Consider the following 17,614-nt stretch of genomic DNA (forward strand, 5'->3'; position numbering starts at 1 on the left):
TCCATTCAGATGTTGTTGACAAAGGTCATCTGAGCTGGAAATGTTCAAGGTTTGATAGCTAGGTTTATTTGTGTACACAGAACAGGCCAATGTCCAGGGACTGAAGGTAATTGTTTTTCTCTCCCTTATTCTCAATATGTGCATTAAGGCAGATGGCAAGAAATAAAATGGGAAATTTGATTTTTTTTTCAGGTTGGAGCTCAATAATCTACAAAGGTGCCAAGTACAAATATGTATATATTCGAATTGGGGTTTTAGAATGTAAATGAATGGATCTGATGTGCATGTGCATATGTGTTCATGTGTGTGTATATATATATATATATATACACATATACATACATATTTTTAACTATTATTTTTCCAGTTAACCAAAATCCACTTTTTCTTCCTCCCACTTTCTTTCACAATTTCCCAGGTTAAAAACAACATCAGCAACAAAGTCTTTGTGACAAATATGGATAGTCAAACAAAACAAACTTCTTCAAGTTAGCCATGATTGATATATTTTTAATTTGTAAGTGAAAAGACAGTGGCTCAGGATTCAAAGATTCTAGAATCTAGATCTGGAAGGAACCTCATAAATCATCCAACCACTTGTTTTATGGATGGAGTCAGAGTCATACAGATGATAATCAACACTCTTCTTGGCTCTGGGTCCAAATTGAGTTATTTTCCCACTATTCTACTTTAGAATGACAGGATCTCAGAACTGGAAAAGATCCTGAGGCCTCCCAAGTTCTGTCTTAACAAGAATCCCCTCTATATTCACCCTTGACAAATGATCATTTAGTCTTTTCTTTAAAACCTCCAAAGACAGGGGACTCACTATCTCTGAGGGCAGCTTATATCACACTTGGTTAGCTCTAATTATTAAGAATTTTTTGCTTCCATAAGAAGAAAATAAGGAACAAACTAAGAACAAGGAACTATGGAATAAACGATGGAACAGAACTAGGTCTATTTGCAGTTTCTACCCATTGTTCTTTGTTCTGCTCTCTGGGACCAAAGAGAAAAAAAAAACAGCACTTCAAATACTTGAAGACAGTATATCTCCCCTAAATCTTCTGTGATCTAAACTTAACATCCACAGTTTTCTCCACCAGTCCTTGTATGACAGGAACTTGAAGCCTTTCACTAATCTGGTTGTCCTTCTTTAGCCATTGTCTGGTTCATCAACCATTGATCCCATAAATGGACATAATATTCTGGATGTGATTTGACCAGAGTAGAGTGAAGTGGGGTTATTCCTGCATTCTCTATCTTAATGCAATTTAGTATTGCTTTAGCTTTTTTTTAAACCACACTGTTGATTCATATTGAACTTCAAGTCTGCTTAAAGCCCCAAAATATTTTCAAACTATTATTTTGGCCATAAATTCCCCATTTTGCACTATGAAGTTATTTTCTTTAAGTCCAAGTGTCAGACTTTTATTTTGATTATATTTCCTCTTATTAGATTATATAAACTGACTGCAATTTCCTCATCTGTCAAAAAGAACTGACACTTAATGCTTTATGTCTAATTTACAAAATCTATTGACTTTCATATGTTTGATCAAGAGACTAGCTTGTGGTTTTTCATGGCAAATAGGCCTCAGTCAAGTTCGTTCATATCAGCTAATATGTACTGGTGCATTCAAAGTGTATTTTCCTTTCCCTGTGACATGGAGATAACTATGGGTTCTCAAAGACTTTAAGAGTTCAGAGAAGGCTTCAAGCACTGGTCCAATGACAGTAATGCAAAGCTTGCTATGAAGACTCTTTACCTCCTTCCACTGTAGCACAATGTCTGTCTTATTAGGGAAGCAAAACTACCCAACATTATATACCCTTTTATCATTGTTATCTCATTTCTATAAATATTTCCATTTTACAGATGGGGAAACTGAGGCAGCAGAAGTGTCATGCCCAGAGTCATACTGCTAGTGTCTGAGGCTGAATTTCAAATCAGGTCTTCCTGATTCCAAATCATGTTATATGTATTAGAATTCAAATTCAGTAGATATCACATCCCCATGGGCTGGGATGTTTTGAGGAGACAAGATCTGAATTAGACTTTGAAAGATATTTGGAATTTGGAGAAGCAAGGATCAGGGTAAAGTAAAGCCATTTTGGATCTCTAGAATTGGCTTCAGATTGAAAACAAATTAGGTAATTAATATATCCCTGCCAAGGGTCAGTGCATACTTTTATGGATGATTCATTGACAGTGGAGGAAGTGGTAGGCATGAAAGTTCCATATGTTGTTGTGGTAGTAAACAGCTTTCCTTTCATCAATTTGGCAAACTCTCAGGAACAGGAGGCATTTCAAGAGCTGAATTCGAGGAGAGAAACATAATCAATGTTGGAGTCTGGCCATACAACTCTTATGCCTTGGAGAGGGAGTGTTCTAGTTCATCTTCAGATCTCTTGCACAGAGTAGGTCTTTTATGAAAGAATAAAAATTTTCAAAGTTCTGGCTGTGGCTCATTCAATGCTGCTTGACTTTGGATAGTTCATTTAAACTCTGGGTATCATTCAGAAAATGGGGAGTGGGTATACAAGATGACTATCTCTTCCCTTTCTCATAGAAGTTCCTTGAGCTTTTTGAACCCTGTCCCAGTGCCTTGTACATGATGGGGATGAAGCATTTTTTAATGCTTGCTGAATTGAATTGAATGATCCCTAAGGTCCCTTCCAGTTTCAATATTTTATAATCCTATTTCTGCTGCACTGGACTAGGTGGTTGTTTTGGGTTTTTTTTTTAAATAACATTCATTTTATGAAAATCAGAAACCTTTTAGCCACTCAGAGCTAATCCCTGGTACTCTCAAACTCCACAATCAAGTGAACAGGATTAGCTCCAACTTTAGCTGTTCTCAAGGCAAAAAAAAACAAATATTCAGAAAGCAAACCCAGATTCAGACCTGCTGAAAATGTCAGGGAACTAAGGGAGAGGTGACCCATCTGGGTTCGGGTGAATCAAGCTTTTGAAGCAGCTTTTATTTGGTCTAGATTTACTGTAGTGATGTGGGAATTCATCAGATGTAGAAGCTCTGGGTGATGTATCTAGTCTCTGCCATTAGTTGGCTAAATAGCATTAGGCTGATCATTTTGCCCCTTATCTCCTCAGTTTCTTCAGCTATAAAATGGGGAGTAATCAGCCCCATATTGCTAATCTCCTCAGCATTCTCAGGGGAAAGAAAAGATCAGAGCCTTTCATTTTTCTGCCTGATGAATCCTCAATGGTTCACAGCTGTGGTCAACAAGATAAAATATGAGCCTCTCAACTTTTGTATTCAAGACCCTTCATGACCTGAATCCTATCTACTTTTCTTTCTTCAGTATTCTCAAAAGTTATGATTATTTGTTACTTGCCAGTCTAGACCTATGATTTCCTAGGTGTAGAGAATTCCTAGTTTGGAAATCCCTCCATCAATGCAAAAATCAACTCATCAGTTGGAGGCTAGCCTGGAGCACAGAGACATTAAGTGATTTGTTCAGAGCCAGCTTTGGCAGCCGCTTCTTTTATTTTTCATTGATCCAGCTTAGTGAGGTTTTTTTATGCCTTTAAAAAGTTTTATTGATGCCTTTTGGATTTTTTTTTTAAATAGCACAGCCACTTCCTGATATGACCTCCAAATCTCCTGACCTTTTCCTTGTACCCAATTTTATTTTACTTTATTCTTCCTCAACTGTCTGTTTCAACTATACACTTTCCTTTGTGGCTATTGAAATCCTATCTATCTTCTAGAATTGCCTTCCTAAAGTCTTCCCTGATCTCCCCTACTCACCACTAGAAGTAGTCTTAGCCAGAAGTGATGTTCTTTCTCTGTAATTCCTCATAGCATTGTGTTTGTATCTCTCTTATAGCCCTTAGAATATTTTACTTATATGGTGATTATATATGTCTATCCTCAAGGACAGTTAATATGTCTATGTCCTCAAGGACAATGTAATATATGTGTATGTGTATATGTGTGTTGCATATATAATATAATATATACTATATATTATTATTTATGCATATGCAACATATATGCATATACATCTATTATACTACGTATATAATATACATATGTATATATAGTAGTCTATAGTATATATAGATAGATCAATATAGTAGGTATGTATTACACATAGTAAATATTCGCTATATACAGTATATAGACAGATATTCTAGAGTATATATGCGTAAATACAATATACTATAGACTATATATGCATATATATTACATTATTCTCTTATAGATCTGAGAAGAGAGAGGGAGAGAGGGAAAGAGGGAGGGACAGAAGGAGGGAGAGAGGGAGGGAGAGAGACAGAGAGAGAGAGAGAGAGAGAGAAGGGAGAGAGAGAGAGAGACAGAGACACACAGAGAGACAGAGAGAGAGAGACAGAGACAGAGAGAGAGAGACAGAGACACACAGAGAGAGAGACAGAGACACAGAGAGAGACAGAGACACAGAGAGAGACAGAGAGAGAGAGATAGAGAAAGAGAGAGAGAGAGAGAGAGAGAGAGAGAGAGAGAGAGAGAGAAGGAGGGAGGAAGGCAGAGAAGGAGAGGGAGAGGGAGAGGGAGAGGGAGAGGGAGAGGGAGGAGGGAAAGAGAAACTTAAAATCAATCAACAGTTATTAAGTGCCTGCTAGGCAGTGTGCTAAGTGGTAAGAATATGAAGAAAGAAAGAAAAAAACAGTCTCTGATCTCAGCCTCCTCAGTCTAATGGAGCAGACAACACAAGCATCTATGTGAATATGTGTGTGTGTGAACTATGTATATAAATTGGGGATGGTCTCAAAATAAAGGCATTAAGGAGGACTGTGAAAAGGTTTCTTGCAGAAGTGGGTCTTTAATGGAAACTTAAAGGAAGCCAGGAGGAATCTAAAAGGAATCTAGGAGGCAGAGATGAGGAAGAAGAGAGTTTCAAGGATGTGGGACAGCCAGTGAAAACATGGGTGGGAGAACACAAGAGTCATTATGGGGATGGGAAGATATGGGGGGAAGTAATGAAAAGAACACAGAAGGAAGAGAAGATGAGAAGTCAAGGGAGTTTGAGACCCTGAAGAAAAACTTCAAGGGGATATAATGGGATGAATTTGATGAAAGGGGCCAGATGAGCTCTCCTGCAAGGGAGAGATAAGAACCAATAGAGGAGAGGAGGAGACAAGCAGGAGCGTGATGCTGGTAGATTTCCAAAGTGGTTTTCTGCTCCACAAGCTCGATTTTGACACTTTTGCCAGTCAGATTATAACAGGTGGAGTAATCAAATTGCAGAATTTACTATACTTTAAGCAGACATTCATCTTTTGGAAGAAAAACACAGAACAGTGTGGGGAGCAAGTTTAGTGATGGAGGGGTTATTTAGGTCATCCCCTGCTCTGGGCAGGAGATTCTGTTCTTTGTTCCTCCTGGGACAAATATTACCAGGACTAATCAATAAGTCTGTATTGAGCACGAGCAACTATAACAACTATATTTATATAGCTCTTTCAGATTTAAAGAGTGCTTTTGTGGCCAGGTTTGTGCTAGCATATTGAACTTTGTAGAAGATATTCACCCAGGAGATATTCACATTTTTCTCAGGAAAAAAGTTCACATTTTATCATAGACACGCAAATACACACACACACACACACACACACACACACACCCCAGAGAATTTTTCTCACTTAATAACATTTTTTCCAATTATATGTAACGATAGTTTTCAACAATTATTTTTGTAAGATTTGAATTCCAAATTTTTCTCCTTCCCTCTTTCTTCCCCAATACAGCAAGCAATCTAATATATGTTAAACATATAAAATCATGTTAAACAAATTTTCACATTAGTCATGATGTGAAAAAAAAGAATCAGAGCAAAAGGGAAAAGCCATGAGAAGAAAAAAACAAAAAAGTAAAAATTATATGCTTTGATCTGCATTCAGATTCCACGGTTCTTTCTCTGACTGTGGATAGCATTTTTCATCATGAATCTTTTGGAACTGTCTTGGATCATTGTATGCCTGAGAAGAGCTGAGTTTATTATAGTTGATCACACAGCATTGTTGTTACTATGTACAGTATTCTCTTGGTTCTGTTCACGTCATTTTGAATCAGTTCACATGAGTCTTTCCAGGTTTTTTCAAAATATACCTGCTTATCATTTCCTACAGCAAAATAAAATTCCATTACAGTCATATACCACAACTTGTTCAGTCATTCCTCAATTGATAGGCATCCCCTTGTTTTCCAATTCCTTGCCACCATGGAAAAAAACTGCTATAAATATTTTTGTATGTGTGAGTCCTCCATTTTTTATAATCTCTTTGGGATATAAACGTAGTAGTGGATCAAAGGGTTTGCAGTTTTATAGTTCTTTGGTCATAGCTCCAAATGGCTCAGAGAATATTTAAGTACTAAAATATCTTATTCTGACTCAAAGACTATCAGAATTCAGAAGGATGAGAAAACAAAGTGGGCTAGAGTAATCCAAGGAAGCCTCACAGAAACATTATATTATATCAGCTTCACCTTGAAGGAATTTTGTGGTGGAATATTCAAATTAGCATCTTCTTCCCCAACCCTTCTTCTCCTCTTTTGTCTTCTCTCCCAGGAATTTGTCCATGTTAGCTGAATTCATGTTCAAGACACAGGCTCACAGACCAAGAGATAAATGTGGTCTCTGCTCTCTCTGCTGGTCAATATTCAGCTGACCAGAATGCCTACCAGTGATCCTTATTTTATGTTTTCATTCAGGCTTTGTTCTAAGCCTGAACTGTTTCTCAGAATTCTTTGGGAATACTAATTATGCCAAACTTTCTAACAATATATGACAAGACAGCCCAGAGAAATGATACAGTGTGAGGTGAAGTGATTTCTTTTTGCATTTCATTCTTTTCCTCACTTCAGTTCTGAAACCCAGCCTTTCTTTGTTATGGGCTCCTATCTCCACCAACATAGATTCCACACCAGTAGCTGCCTAGATGAGTTACAGTGGCCAAAGCTGGTCATTCCCTGGTGCCCATTCCTCCAATAATGAACTCCTTCATAGTTAGAAGTCTAGTTCTCAGATGACAGACACATAATCCATTACTAGGCTTGTATTAAAAAAAAAAATCTTTCCAACTTGGTAGAATCTGATAGCTTTAGTGAGCCTAGGGTCACCTTTATGCCAATTAGAGACCTCAGAGGATTACTTTACCAGAGGTCCTGACTTTTCTAAGTTCAGAGAATTTTGGCAGGCATGGATCCGGGGAAACAGATTTAAATATTTTCAAAAGAATAGATGATTCAGACTAAGATAATTCACACTAAAAAAAAAAATAGGCACCAAAAGAATTGGCCAGCTATAAAATCCAGAATTGAGTCAAGAGGAGGCTCAATTCTGGATTTGAGTCAAGAGGAGGCTTGTCCTCCTCTATATAGTCTGATCAGAGACCTTGGGAAGAAGCACACCTCAGAGATAAGGATCTCAGCTTTGTGGTCTCCTTACCAGAGCGCACCCCAGGGCCCAGCTGCCCCACCAACTCAAGAAGCTTCAAGAAGAGCAGAAAACCTTCTCTAAAACTGTGGGAGGAAGCAGAATATAAACAAGACAACCCTACCCAAGAATGCTAAAGAAGATGAGGTCACCATTTTTGGCAGAAGAAAGAGCCTACCATGTTCTCAGGTCTACCATATCATCAAACCTAAAGGACAGCTAGAGCACAGAGATAAATTATCCAAGTTTAGCCTTCTCCCTTAGGATCACCATCTCAACCATGTTGTTCCCATTAACGAAAGAGCACGTGACCAAGAAACCATTTTCATCCAGACTTGCTGGCTGCCTCATTCTAGGTCTAATACTGATAGTTCCATGTGCCTTTTTACACACCCTGCTCCCATCTAGATCTCATAATGATAGACCCCAAAATTACATGGATAAAAGAAGTTTACAAGAAATATCAAGTAACCTTTGCAAGCCATTCCTAGAAGAGAACTTGAAGAAATGACCTTACAAAAGAAAAGTTCTGTACTACACTAAAGAAAGAATATGGGTTAAGAGAATCCCAAGACAAAATTTCAGAAGAAAATAATTCTATATAAATTACAAACATAACTCTGATAGAGAGAAAGTGGCTTGGCCACAAGGACTTGAAGAGCAGTTGAAAGATCTACTGAAAGAAATGGAGGAAGAATTCAATCAGATAATAATGACATTAGAGCTCAGTTTCAGTTCTAAGCTGTTTGTCCTTCCAAGTAACAGACAACTGACCTGAAAAACAGGACAAGGAGAGATGATTTAATAACCCAGAGGAAAAGGACTCATATGTATAAAATATTTATAGTAGTATTCTTTGTCTTAGTAAAGAACTGGAAAGAAGTGGACACCCGGTAATTAGAGGGTGGCTGGATAATTTATAATGTGTGAACGTAATGGAATGTTGTTGCACTATTGGAAATGGCAAATATGATGGATTCAGAGAGACACAGAAAGACATATATGAACTGATGCTACATGAATTGAACAGAGCCTTGAGAATAATCTATACAATAACTACAATAATGTGAAGGGAAAATAACTTTGAAAGACTTAAGGATTTATGCAATTGTAAACTTTTGTTTACATAAACAATTGTAACTTCAGAAGACTAACAATGAAGCATTTTTTCACCTCTTGGCAGAAAGCCCACTAGAGCTATAAAATGAGACATACATGATCAAAATATGGGTTTATTTTGCCCAACTATACCTACTTGTTGCAAGGTAGATATTGAGAAAGAAGTGGGGAACATGGAAGAATTGGATAGTGATAGTAATTTTAAAAAAGAAAAGAAATAAAAGCACATAAGTGAAACATTTTTTTAAAAATCTAAAAAAGCAGGAGCAACTTCAGAAGAGAAAATAGACAAGCAGGAAAATTTTGTTAACAATCAAATTCAATTTTTTTTACTAATAAAATTAATTTTTTAATTAATAAAGGTTCATAAATTAGAATATAATTTTATTTTTCTGTATGTTGAAATGACTGTTTGATATTTAAGTTCATAATAAAAAAAAACAGAAAACAGTTTAAGTACTTCCAGTTTTGAAAAGTCTTCTCTATTAAGCTTGAAACCAGGTTTTCCCCATTGTCTCTGTTGCTGGAATTTTTCTGATTTTTCTGTAGTGACCATAAATTGTTTTACTTTTCTGGGCTCAGAAAAGTACTACCTATTGTAGAAGCCACTTAAATGACCATTAGGTGGCCCTTGGGTACTTCAAAAATTGTTTGTCTTTTCTCTTGAGCTCTCCCAAGATGTGACAATTCTGAAAACTCAGAAAATTCTGAACTAGAAAAGCTACTTTGCTGTTAACAGAACAACACTCTCCTCCCCACACACAAATTCTTTGTTTTTCCCTTTTCTTTTTTATTGATGGATGAAAATGCCCCAAACAGGTTTCCTAATGGGACTAGCCCTCAAATGATCATTTCTCTATAAGATTTTGAGCAGTCCACCTTGCCCACCTGACAGTGGTCTTTATTCTACAATAAAACAAAATAATAGCCACTGACCTTGCTGAAAAACCATAATGAAACAAAACAAGAACAAAACAAAACAAAAAATAAACCTAAATTTCAAGAAATCAAAAAGCACAATTTCTAGGGAACATAGTTAAAAGAGACTCCACAGGTCACTCCTTGAAAGAAACCCTAAATTTAACACACTTCAAAACATGATTCACCAAACTCCAGAGCTTCCAAGACAAAGAAAAAATACTAGATAAAATACTAATAAACTAGAATTAGGATCACACGTGATTGTACAACAAATAAAAGAAAAGAAAGGATTCCACTTATACCAATAAAACAAAAGGAGGAAGAATGACCCAAAAGTGAGACCTTAGGGAATGTTTGTAGTCCAATTTGGTTCTTATACAGTTTATGTGAAAGAATTATGGGAAGAGAGGATCTTGGGATGGGGAAGGCTCTCCATGATCTGTATGGCATTCCATGTCAGGCTAAGAAATTTAATTTTATTCTCTGCAGGATTTCTGAGCAAAGAAGTGACTTTGTTAAAGCATTAAAAAGACAATTTGAGTAACATATATAATAGCATGAATGGAGGGGGGAAGAATTAATTTGAAGGCTATTATAATGATACATAATAGCACATTTTAATTCAATTTTAACATTTTCATTTTCAAATTCTCCCCTTTCCTTTCCTCACCCATTGAGAATTCATATATGTCATATTTATAAAGCCTTTTGACATGATAAAGGAGTGGATTAGAACAGGGAACTAGAAAGAAATAGAAAAGTAATGAACCAAAAAGAGAAACAAGTTTATTAATTTATAAATAAACTTAATAAGTTAGGTTTATTACAACAAAAACCTTCCTAACAATTAAGAGTTATCCCAAAGCTAAATGATTTGCCTCTGGAGATGATTTCCCATCCCTGGAAGTGCTGAGATAAAATCTACATGACCACTGAAGGGATTCAGTAGAAAAGATTCCCATTCAGTTAAGTTTAGACTGGATATCTAAATTCTACAATCTATCTCTATAATGAAATTTAAAATTCCATAACCTAAAATCTGAATTTGGCAACTGCTAGTGCCTTTTTTTATTATTTTAGCAGTTTATAGTGCTTATGATAGGAGTGGAGGTTGGGGAAAGGAAAAGAGAAGAACTAAAAGTCAAATGGGTCCATTTCAGGTAGTGATTTGAGAGCTGGCAGAGTCCCCAGTTTGGATGCTGTTCAGAGTTACTCAGAACATTGAAATGGGAGCCCTCATTTGGGCTGTCATTTTCAGGGCTGTCCCTGAGGAGGGATTGCTACATTTTCAATAGCTCTATACGGTCTGGGGGAATCATATCTAGCAGAAGTTTTATTGAATTCTGATTTATGTCTGATTTGTATATTATACTGACAACCTATGGTCTGGGATAATCCATTCTGAGGAGTTTCCCTGGTCTTCTTACTGGTGCCAAACTTTGATTTTTGTTCAATACAAAAGGGTTGTGAACTCCTATTGTGAGCCATCATCTGGGTTAGTTCCTTAGGAACAGAATCATAGACCTGGATGTCATCATAGATATGATGATGATATTAATTAGCTTTTATGTGTTGCTTTAAGTTTTGCAAAGTGCTTTGTAGATATCCCATCTTATTCTTACAACAACACTTGGAGGTATATGTGATGATACCCATTTTATAGATAAGATATTGGAGACAACAGAGGTTAAGTGCTTTGCCCAAGATTACACAGCTCTGTAAGTGTCTAAGATTGGATTTCAATCCAGTTCTTAAGTCCAAAACATCTAATCATTGTGGCACTTGGCTATCCAGGTATCATTTAGTCCAATCTCTTTATATCACAGATGAAAAAACTAAGGTCAAAGGAACCTAAATTTAGGACTTGATTGTACTTGAAAGAGCTTGAATCTGGTCCAATTCTTTCACATTTTTAGAAAAGGAAATAGAATCCAAAAAATTAAGAAAAGAAAATCAGGATTTTAATTCAGGCCCTCTTATTACAAATTCAGTTTCCTCTATAGTGTGCTGTCAACTGGCTTTAAAAAAAAAAAAGAAAATAATTTGATCCAAGGTTATGCAAGAATGAGACAGTAGAATTTGAGAATCCTAGTGTTGTTCAGCTATTTCTGTCATGGCCGACTTTGTGACTTCATACAATTTCCTTTTCCAACTCATTTTATAGATAGGGAAACTGAGGCAAACAGGGCTAAGTGACTTGCCCAAGGTTACACAACTATTAAGTGCTTGGATTTAAATTCAGGTCTCACTAATTCTAGGCCCAGCACACTATACATTATGGCATTGTCTAACTGTCCCTTTAAAGAAAACTTAAAATCATAGGTTCCCAAAGATGGAAGGAACTTTAGACATTATTTGGCTCAGTTTCTTCCCTTTACAGACGAGACAAGAAAATAACAATAGAAGTACATAGAGACTAGGCTTCTAGCAGGGCCATAACTGCTGTTGGCTGTGGCTTTGCCTCATTGTTTACACTTCTATCCCAAAGAGCCCAGAAGCTCCTTCCAGAGACTGACTTCTTCACTCAGCTGTCAGACCATCTTCTCCTCCATCATGATCCTGAATCTATGGTACCCTTCTTCTGGGACCTATTTTTCTCTCACTGCCCCCCTCCCCAAATCTGCCCAGTAAAGAGGATAGTCTGACAAGAAGGACACAGCATATAATCCAATAGCATAGTACACAACACCACTCTGGATACACTTGTACCTGGAGAAAAGGTGTCTTATAGATTTGTGCTCTGCCAGTTTATATCCTCAATGCAACCCCAATCCCTTCCCTTACCCCTCCTTCTGCTTCTATCCCCCACTCCCTAAAAATGTTTTTAATATAAGTAAAAAAGTTCTTGCTTTCAGTTTCTTTCTTTTGAAGAATTATGACTCTGATCCTTTGTATAAGGGATACATTAATCTTTTTACTCCCCTATGAGGTAATATATCAACTCTCCTCATGGGGAGAAAAGATAAATGTATATAAGACACCAAGCATTTATTAAGCACCTCATGTGCCAGCTGCTGTGCTAAGTACCAGAAAGATTTTTTTTGCCTATGCTACAAAAGATACCCATTTGATTGCTCTAGAAAATAAACCATATAGCAGAAAGTTCAGGAAAGAAATAGTTCTTTGGAGCCTGGGCAGTCAGAAAAACTTTAATGGAGAAAAAAATGACTTGAAAAGGACTTTAAAGAATGGAAGAATTGGAAGGGAGAATTCATCCTTGGGCAAGGAATTTAGCACAGCAAAAACAGAGACCAGTATCCCAATACCTGCCATTTATTTTATTGTGAAAGTCCAAGTGGAGAAGGGTAATATAACTCCTAAGTAATCTGAGGGTCATCTAGTCATAGAACTCAGACCAGAATTGCCCAAGAAAAGATGGTGAACTTCACTGGAATCAATAGGTTTTCCCAGATTCATAAAATCATATATTTAAGCTGTAAGAGACTTGTGGTAATCTTATTTAATCCATCTTCTTCATTTTAAAGATCAGGAAACTGAGGCCTACATAGGGTTGAATAATTTACCTAAAGTTATAAAGGTAGTAAGTGATGATGTCAGCATTTAAGCCCATTTCCTCTAACTTCAAATCCAGCAGGCTTTCTACTAATCAAATTTAGTTCAACTATTATATGTTTGTTTTCTCTCACAAAATTTTACTCTGTTCTTCATTGTGGCATAAAAGTGATCTTGGGCTGTCAAATGCAATGCCAAAAAGTTCATTTCTATTTTGTAAATTCTATTTTTCTGGAAACTATTTTTTCCTTGCTATTCAGAGTCTGGTTCAAAATAACAGATTGCATCCCCAAACTCCAGCCTGAGTATGGAATGTCTTTTCAAACTAGAGTATTACACTCTTACATTATAACTTTTTATGGTAGTTATAGTTATCTCAGTCTTCTGTGCCACCTTTTCATTTCCATAGTGATGTTGGTAGAGAGATAAGAGGAGGGATCAGTAGTTGCTAAGGATCCTATAAACCCTCTATAAACATGAACATATTTATTGATGATTGTAAATGTGAGAACTTTGTCAGATGATCAGCAAATAAGTGCATTGTTGGAAAGAAAGAATCACATCATTTTGCCAATTTTGCAACAAATGAAACTGAAAGACAAAGGGAATGGCAGCTAAATGGAAGGATGGCTAACAATTTCTCGTAGAAAAAGGCAAAGGACTTTTTACAGCATGGTACAGTGCAAAGAGGGCTGAATTTGGAGTTAGAGGACTTGAGTTCTACCTCTGTCCAGGCAAACTGAGACATGTCATTTAAACTCTCTGGGCCTTAGTTGCATCTTCTGAAAAATTAAGAGATTAGATTATATTACCTCTAAGGTTTTCTTCCAACTTTAAATCTGAGATGTGTGATCCATACACCAAAGACAGCAAGAATCATTTCATAATCATCTCATTTCACAGTGATCTTGTAATAGAACACAAATATGAAGATATTTAAAGTTTATGCATAAAGAACTAGTATAGACAGATGAAGAAGGAAAGAAATTCTAGAAAGAATTTGGCAAAATTCTCCAAGGCTATATATACACTCTGATGCTTGAGTTCAGTGTGAAGGTGGGCACAGGAGAGGATGCCAAAAAGTATGTTGGGTAATATCATCACTCAGGTTTAAGAAACAAGAGATTTATGGACCACTTACAAGCTCTACATTTTTATGTCATACTTTTCTGCCAGGAAAAAGTCCAAGAACATTGGACATGGTAAACTCCATATGACTTGATAAAAAAAGAAAGAAAGAAAGAAATAGATTGCATTTTAACAGACAGGAAATGTTTTCTCATGCGGTCATCCTATTATCATCCACTAGCCATACGAAGTCAAAAAACAACTAGCTAAAACAGATGTCAAAATCAACTTAAATCTTTTTAAGTTAAAGAGAAATCATTGTGTCTAACTGCATCAACTGAAGCATGACCTGTTTAAATAAGATGTCTCCCTCTCCCCTCACCCCAAGAAAATGACAAATGAAAAAGGCACTAAAAAATAAAATCACCATTTTTCTGCAAAAGTTTAACTAATGTAAAGGCACTAAAAAGTAAAATTACCATTTTTCTGCAAAAGTTTACCTAATATATGGCAGTCACTACAATGAGGAGGCCAAAAAGTGTCAGCAAATACTTGTGCCTGCCAATCATAGGCAGATGGCAGCTAAAGGCAACACAAGTTTAGAATACAAATGTATTTTTACCCTTCCAAAAAGAATGGGAGAGGGTTATAAATAGTATCTCCTCATGAAATAGTAAAAAATCAGTGGAAGTAAAAATTTTCAGAAAATTTGACATTAAACCCAAATGAGTTATGCTATCCCAATATAAAGTCATACATACATGAAATGGACAGGAAATCTAACAAATGGATGGAAATTGGAACAGATTTGAAATGTTTACTTGAGACTCTAACATCTCTAATCCCATTGTATTATATATTAGGAAATAGAAATGGCACTTGGCAATCAAATTGGGGAAAATGTTTGAACTTTTCAAGTCTTAGGTAGTTTGTTATTAGGGAAATCCAATTTTTTCTATTTTTCTATTTTCTGCCTTTGGCATTTCTTTAATTATTTGTGGAGGAAAACCTACTCTATTTCCACATATCCCTGATCAAACTTTCTTTGTTAACAAAGGAAAACAAATGAACTAAAATAACAAATACAGTGACCACATCAGACAATATGTAGATTATGCTTTCCCAAAGGTCATTTGTCTTTCAGGGATGGGAAGGTATTTGTCTTTCACTATCATTTCTCCAGGAGCATCACTTGTTTTACATTTACTCAGTCTGGTTTCCTTTCTGTGATCTTTTCATGTATGTTGTTTTAGTCATTGAGTATAATATTCTCTTGGTTCTGCTCAGTTCATTCTTTATCAGTTCATTCAAATTGAGCTCAGAATTGAGGAGGAAGAGAATAAACTGGACTGCATTTGGGAAACTGTTCTGTGATTTCAACATTTCTAAGCAGCTTTCTGGCAATGAAATTCTTCTTTTTAATATGAAAGTTTTCCCAGTGCTGCTATGAAGTTTTGTATCTCAGAAAGCCACTATCTAAAAAGAACCAGAATTGTAGGTGACCTCAAGGGTAATAGAGAGAGATATGTTAGTGGCAAGTCAGCTGCAATATATATGCAATATATAAAGATGCTTTGAAAGAAAAATCAGCAAGTAAATCTTTGATAAGAAAAGAAGACTGGTCAGTCATGTGGGAAAAGCAAAGATAAAATAAGGACATCTAACAATTTTGGTGCTCACAAAAAAGTAAAAATATATGTAGAAAAAGAAAGTTTCCTGCACTATTGTATATCCTTCATAGAAAACCTGTGGGAGAAGGTGGATCAGCATCACACAAGGCAGAAGCAGCTAGTTAGTGCAGTGAATGGCCCTAGAGTCAAAAAGACCCGAATTCAAATGTGGCCTCAGATACTTACTGTGTGATCCTAGGCAAGTCACTCAACCTTGATTGCATCCCTAAAAAATAGAATTACGAAGAGTGAAGAGCTATGATTAAATTGTAGTCTGTCAATGGAGAGAATTCTTACATGGATGAAATCACAGGTCCATTAAACTTTTGAGAGAATTTCAGCTTAATTTTTGGTTTCTTTTTTTTAAGGCTGGGTCTTCCATCCTGCCCAGGCTACAAGTATAGCAACTACTTAAAGTCCTAATTCCAATATTGATTGGCACATAAACTTTAATCTGTCCCATTTCTCCGACCTGTACTAGTTCATTCTTCTTTCGGTATTATTGTAGCTCTTCATTCCTGGGGGCTTACCATATTGGGTCAGATTTAGGGCAGGCTCCTGAATGATTTACTGCAGCTCAGAACTCCAGAACTCAAATGATCTACCAACCCTACCCTCCTTATCAGCTCAAGGTACACCATCACTGATAACTATTAAAATATGAACATATATGCCAAGTCATGTGTTGGGCATTAAATGATAAGGGAACCAAAAAAAAAAAATGATAAGGGAACCAAAGAGTGAGAAATCATGATCCCTACTTTTACAGAGCTGCAGAAATAGAATCCTCATCCAAAGATAGCTGGGGACTGTCTTCAGAGAATATAGATTTGCTCCAAATAGTATGTGTTTTAAGGTTTGCAAAGCATGTCACATGCATCAACTTATTTGAATTGTCCTGTTACCCTTCCCCCAATTCATCACCTCCACCCTCTCTTCTAGAGAAGCAAGATTCCATTCATCAAATGCTTATATTTGTTATGTGTTTGGCATTTAAAACTGATACTTAATCAAGTTTTTTAGTTGATTAAAAAAACTTTTTAAACCATATATGTGTGTGTGACACATATAGATATATGTACATATAAAGGAACATAATTTATTGCTTTCTTCATCCATGTCTTCTTCTGTCAAATCCCTATGTTGGGAACTAATTCCATCCAAAGGGTAGGAAATCACCAATTCTCCCCTCCCACAGTTTCAGCCCAGAAATGTGGTGTATAGTTTAGAGTTGTTCTTATCACCCAATCACTAATTGTTTTCTGTCTGCCATTCTGCCTAGGTCCGTTTTGGTCTCTCACTCTTGATCTTCAGCAGAAATTACTTTGTTTTTCAAAGGACCAGGCTGTAGTTAGAGACACTGGGCTGGAAAGGATTTTTGTCAGAAACCCAGCTTTTACCGAGTTTTCTGGTGCCATCCATGGCTGTGTTAGGCATTTGGCAGCTTTGAGATACTCTCCTGGGATGTGTGGCAGGGTCTCAGAGCTGTGCCCTCTAATGAACTTAAGCTTGGGTTAGGGGTGGAAGTGGGATTTCTGAGGAACCTTAGCAGGATGTCATGTGCCAAATCCACTGTACTGCTTCTTGGTGACACTGCTCAATCTTATTGGCCTACCCCCCCAAACACAGCCAGGGTTCTAACCAACTCATGACTAGTCTTATACCAAGGCAAATACTAGCTCAATACTAGCTATGTGACTGAGGAGGTCACTTTAACTTTCTGAGCCTCAGCTTGTCCTCTATTCACACTACAGGGTGCGCAATTCCTGGGTACCCGCTTGTCTGTGGCAGCCTCGAATTCTCCAGGGCAGGCTGGCCAAGTCTTCCCCCGCTCTCTGGGACAGGTAATAAACCCTTGATATTTGCTCTCCCCAGATCCC

General features: G+C 36.7%; 1 protein-coding gene across 3 annotated transcripts in view; it reads left to right on the forward strand.

Annotated features, from left to right (window-relative positions):
* BEGAIN (brain enriched guanylate kinase associated) overlaps nt 1–17,614 on the forward strand; it is a 269,775-nt gene that overhangs the window by 150,345 nt on the left and 101,816 nt on the right. The window contains exon 3 of one of the 3 annotated variants that reach the window (XM_031953246.1): nt 17,489–17,578. The exons of the other annotated variants lie outside the window; for them this stretch is intronic. Within the exon in view, the coding sequence (XP_031809106.1) occupies nt 17,489–17,578 (90 nt within the window). The remainder of the gene's footprint in view (nt 1–17,488; nt 17,579–17,614) is intronic. 3 annotated transcript variants of the gene reach the window in all.

The sequence above is a fragment of the Sarcophilus harrisii genome, chromosome 2, assembly GCF_902635505.1.
Source record: "Sarcophilus harrisii chromosome 2, mSarHar1.11, whole genome shotgun sequence".
Lineage (NCBI taxonomy): Eukaryota > Metazoa > Chordata > Mammalia > Dasyuromorphia > Dasyuridae > Sarcophilus > Sarcophilus harrisii.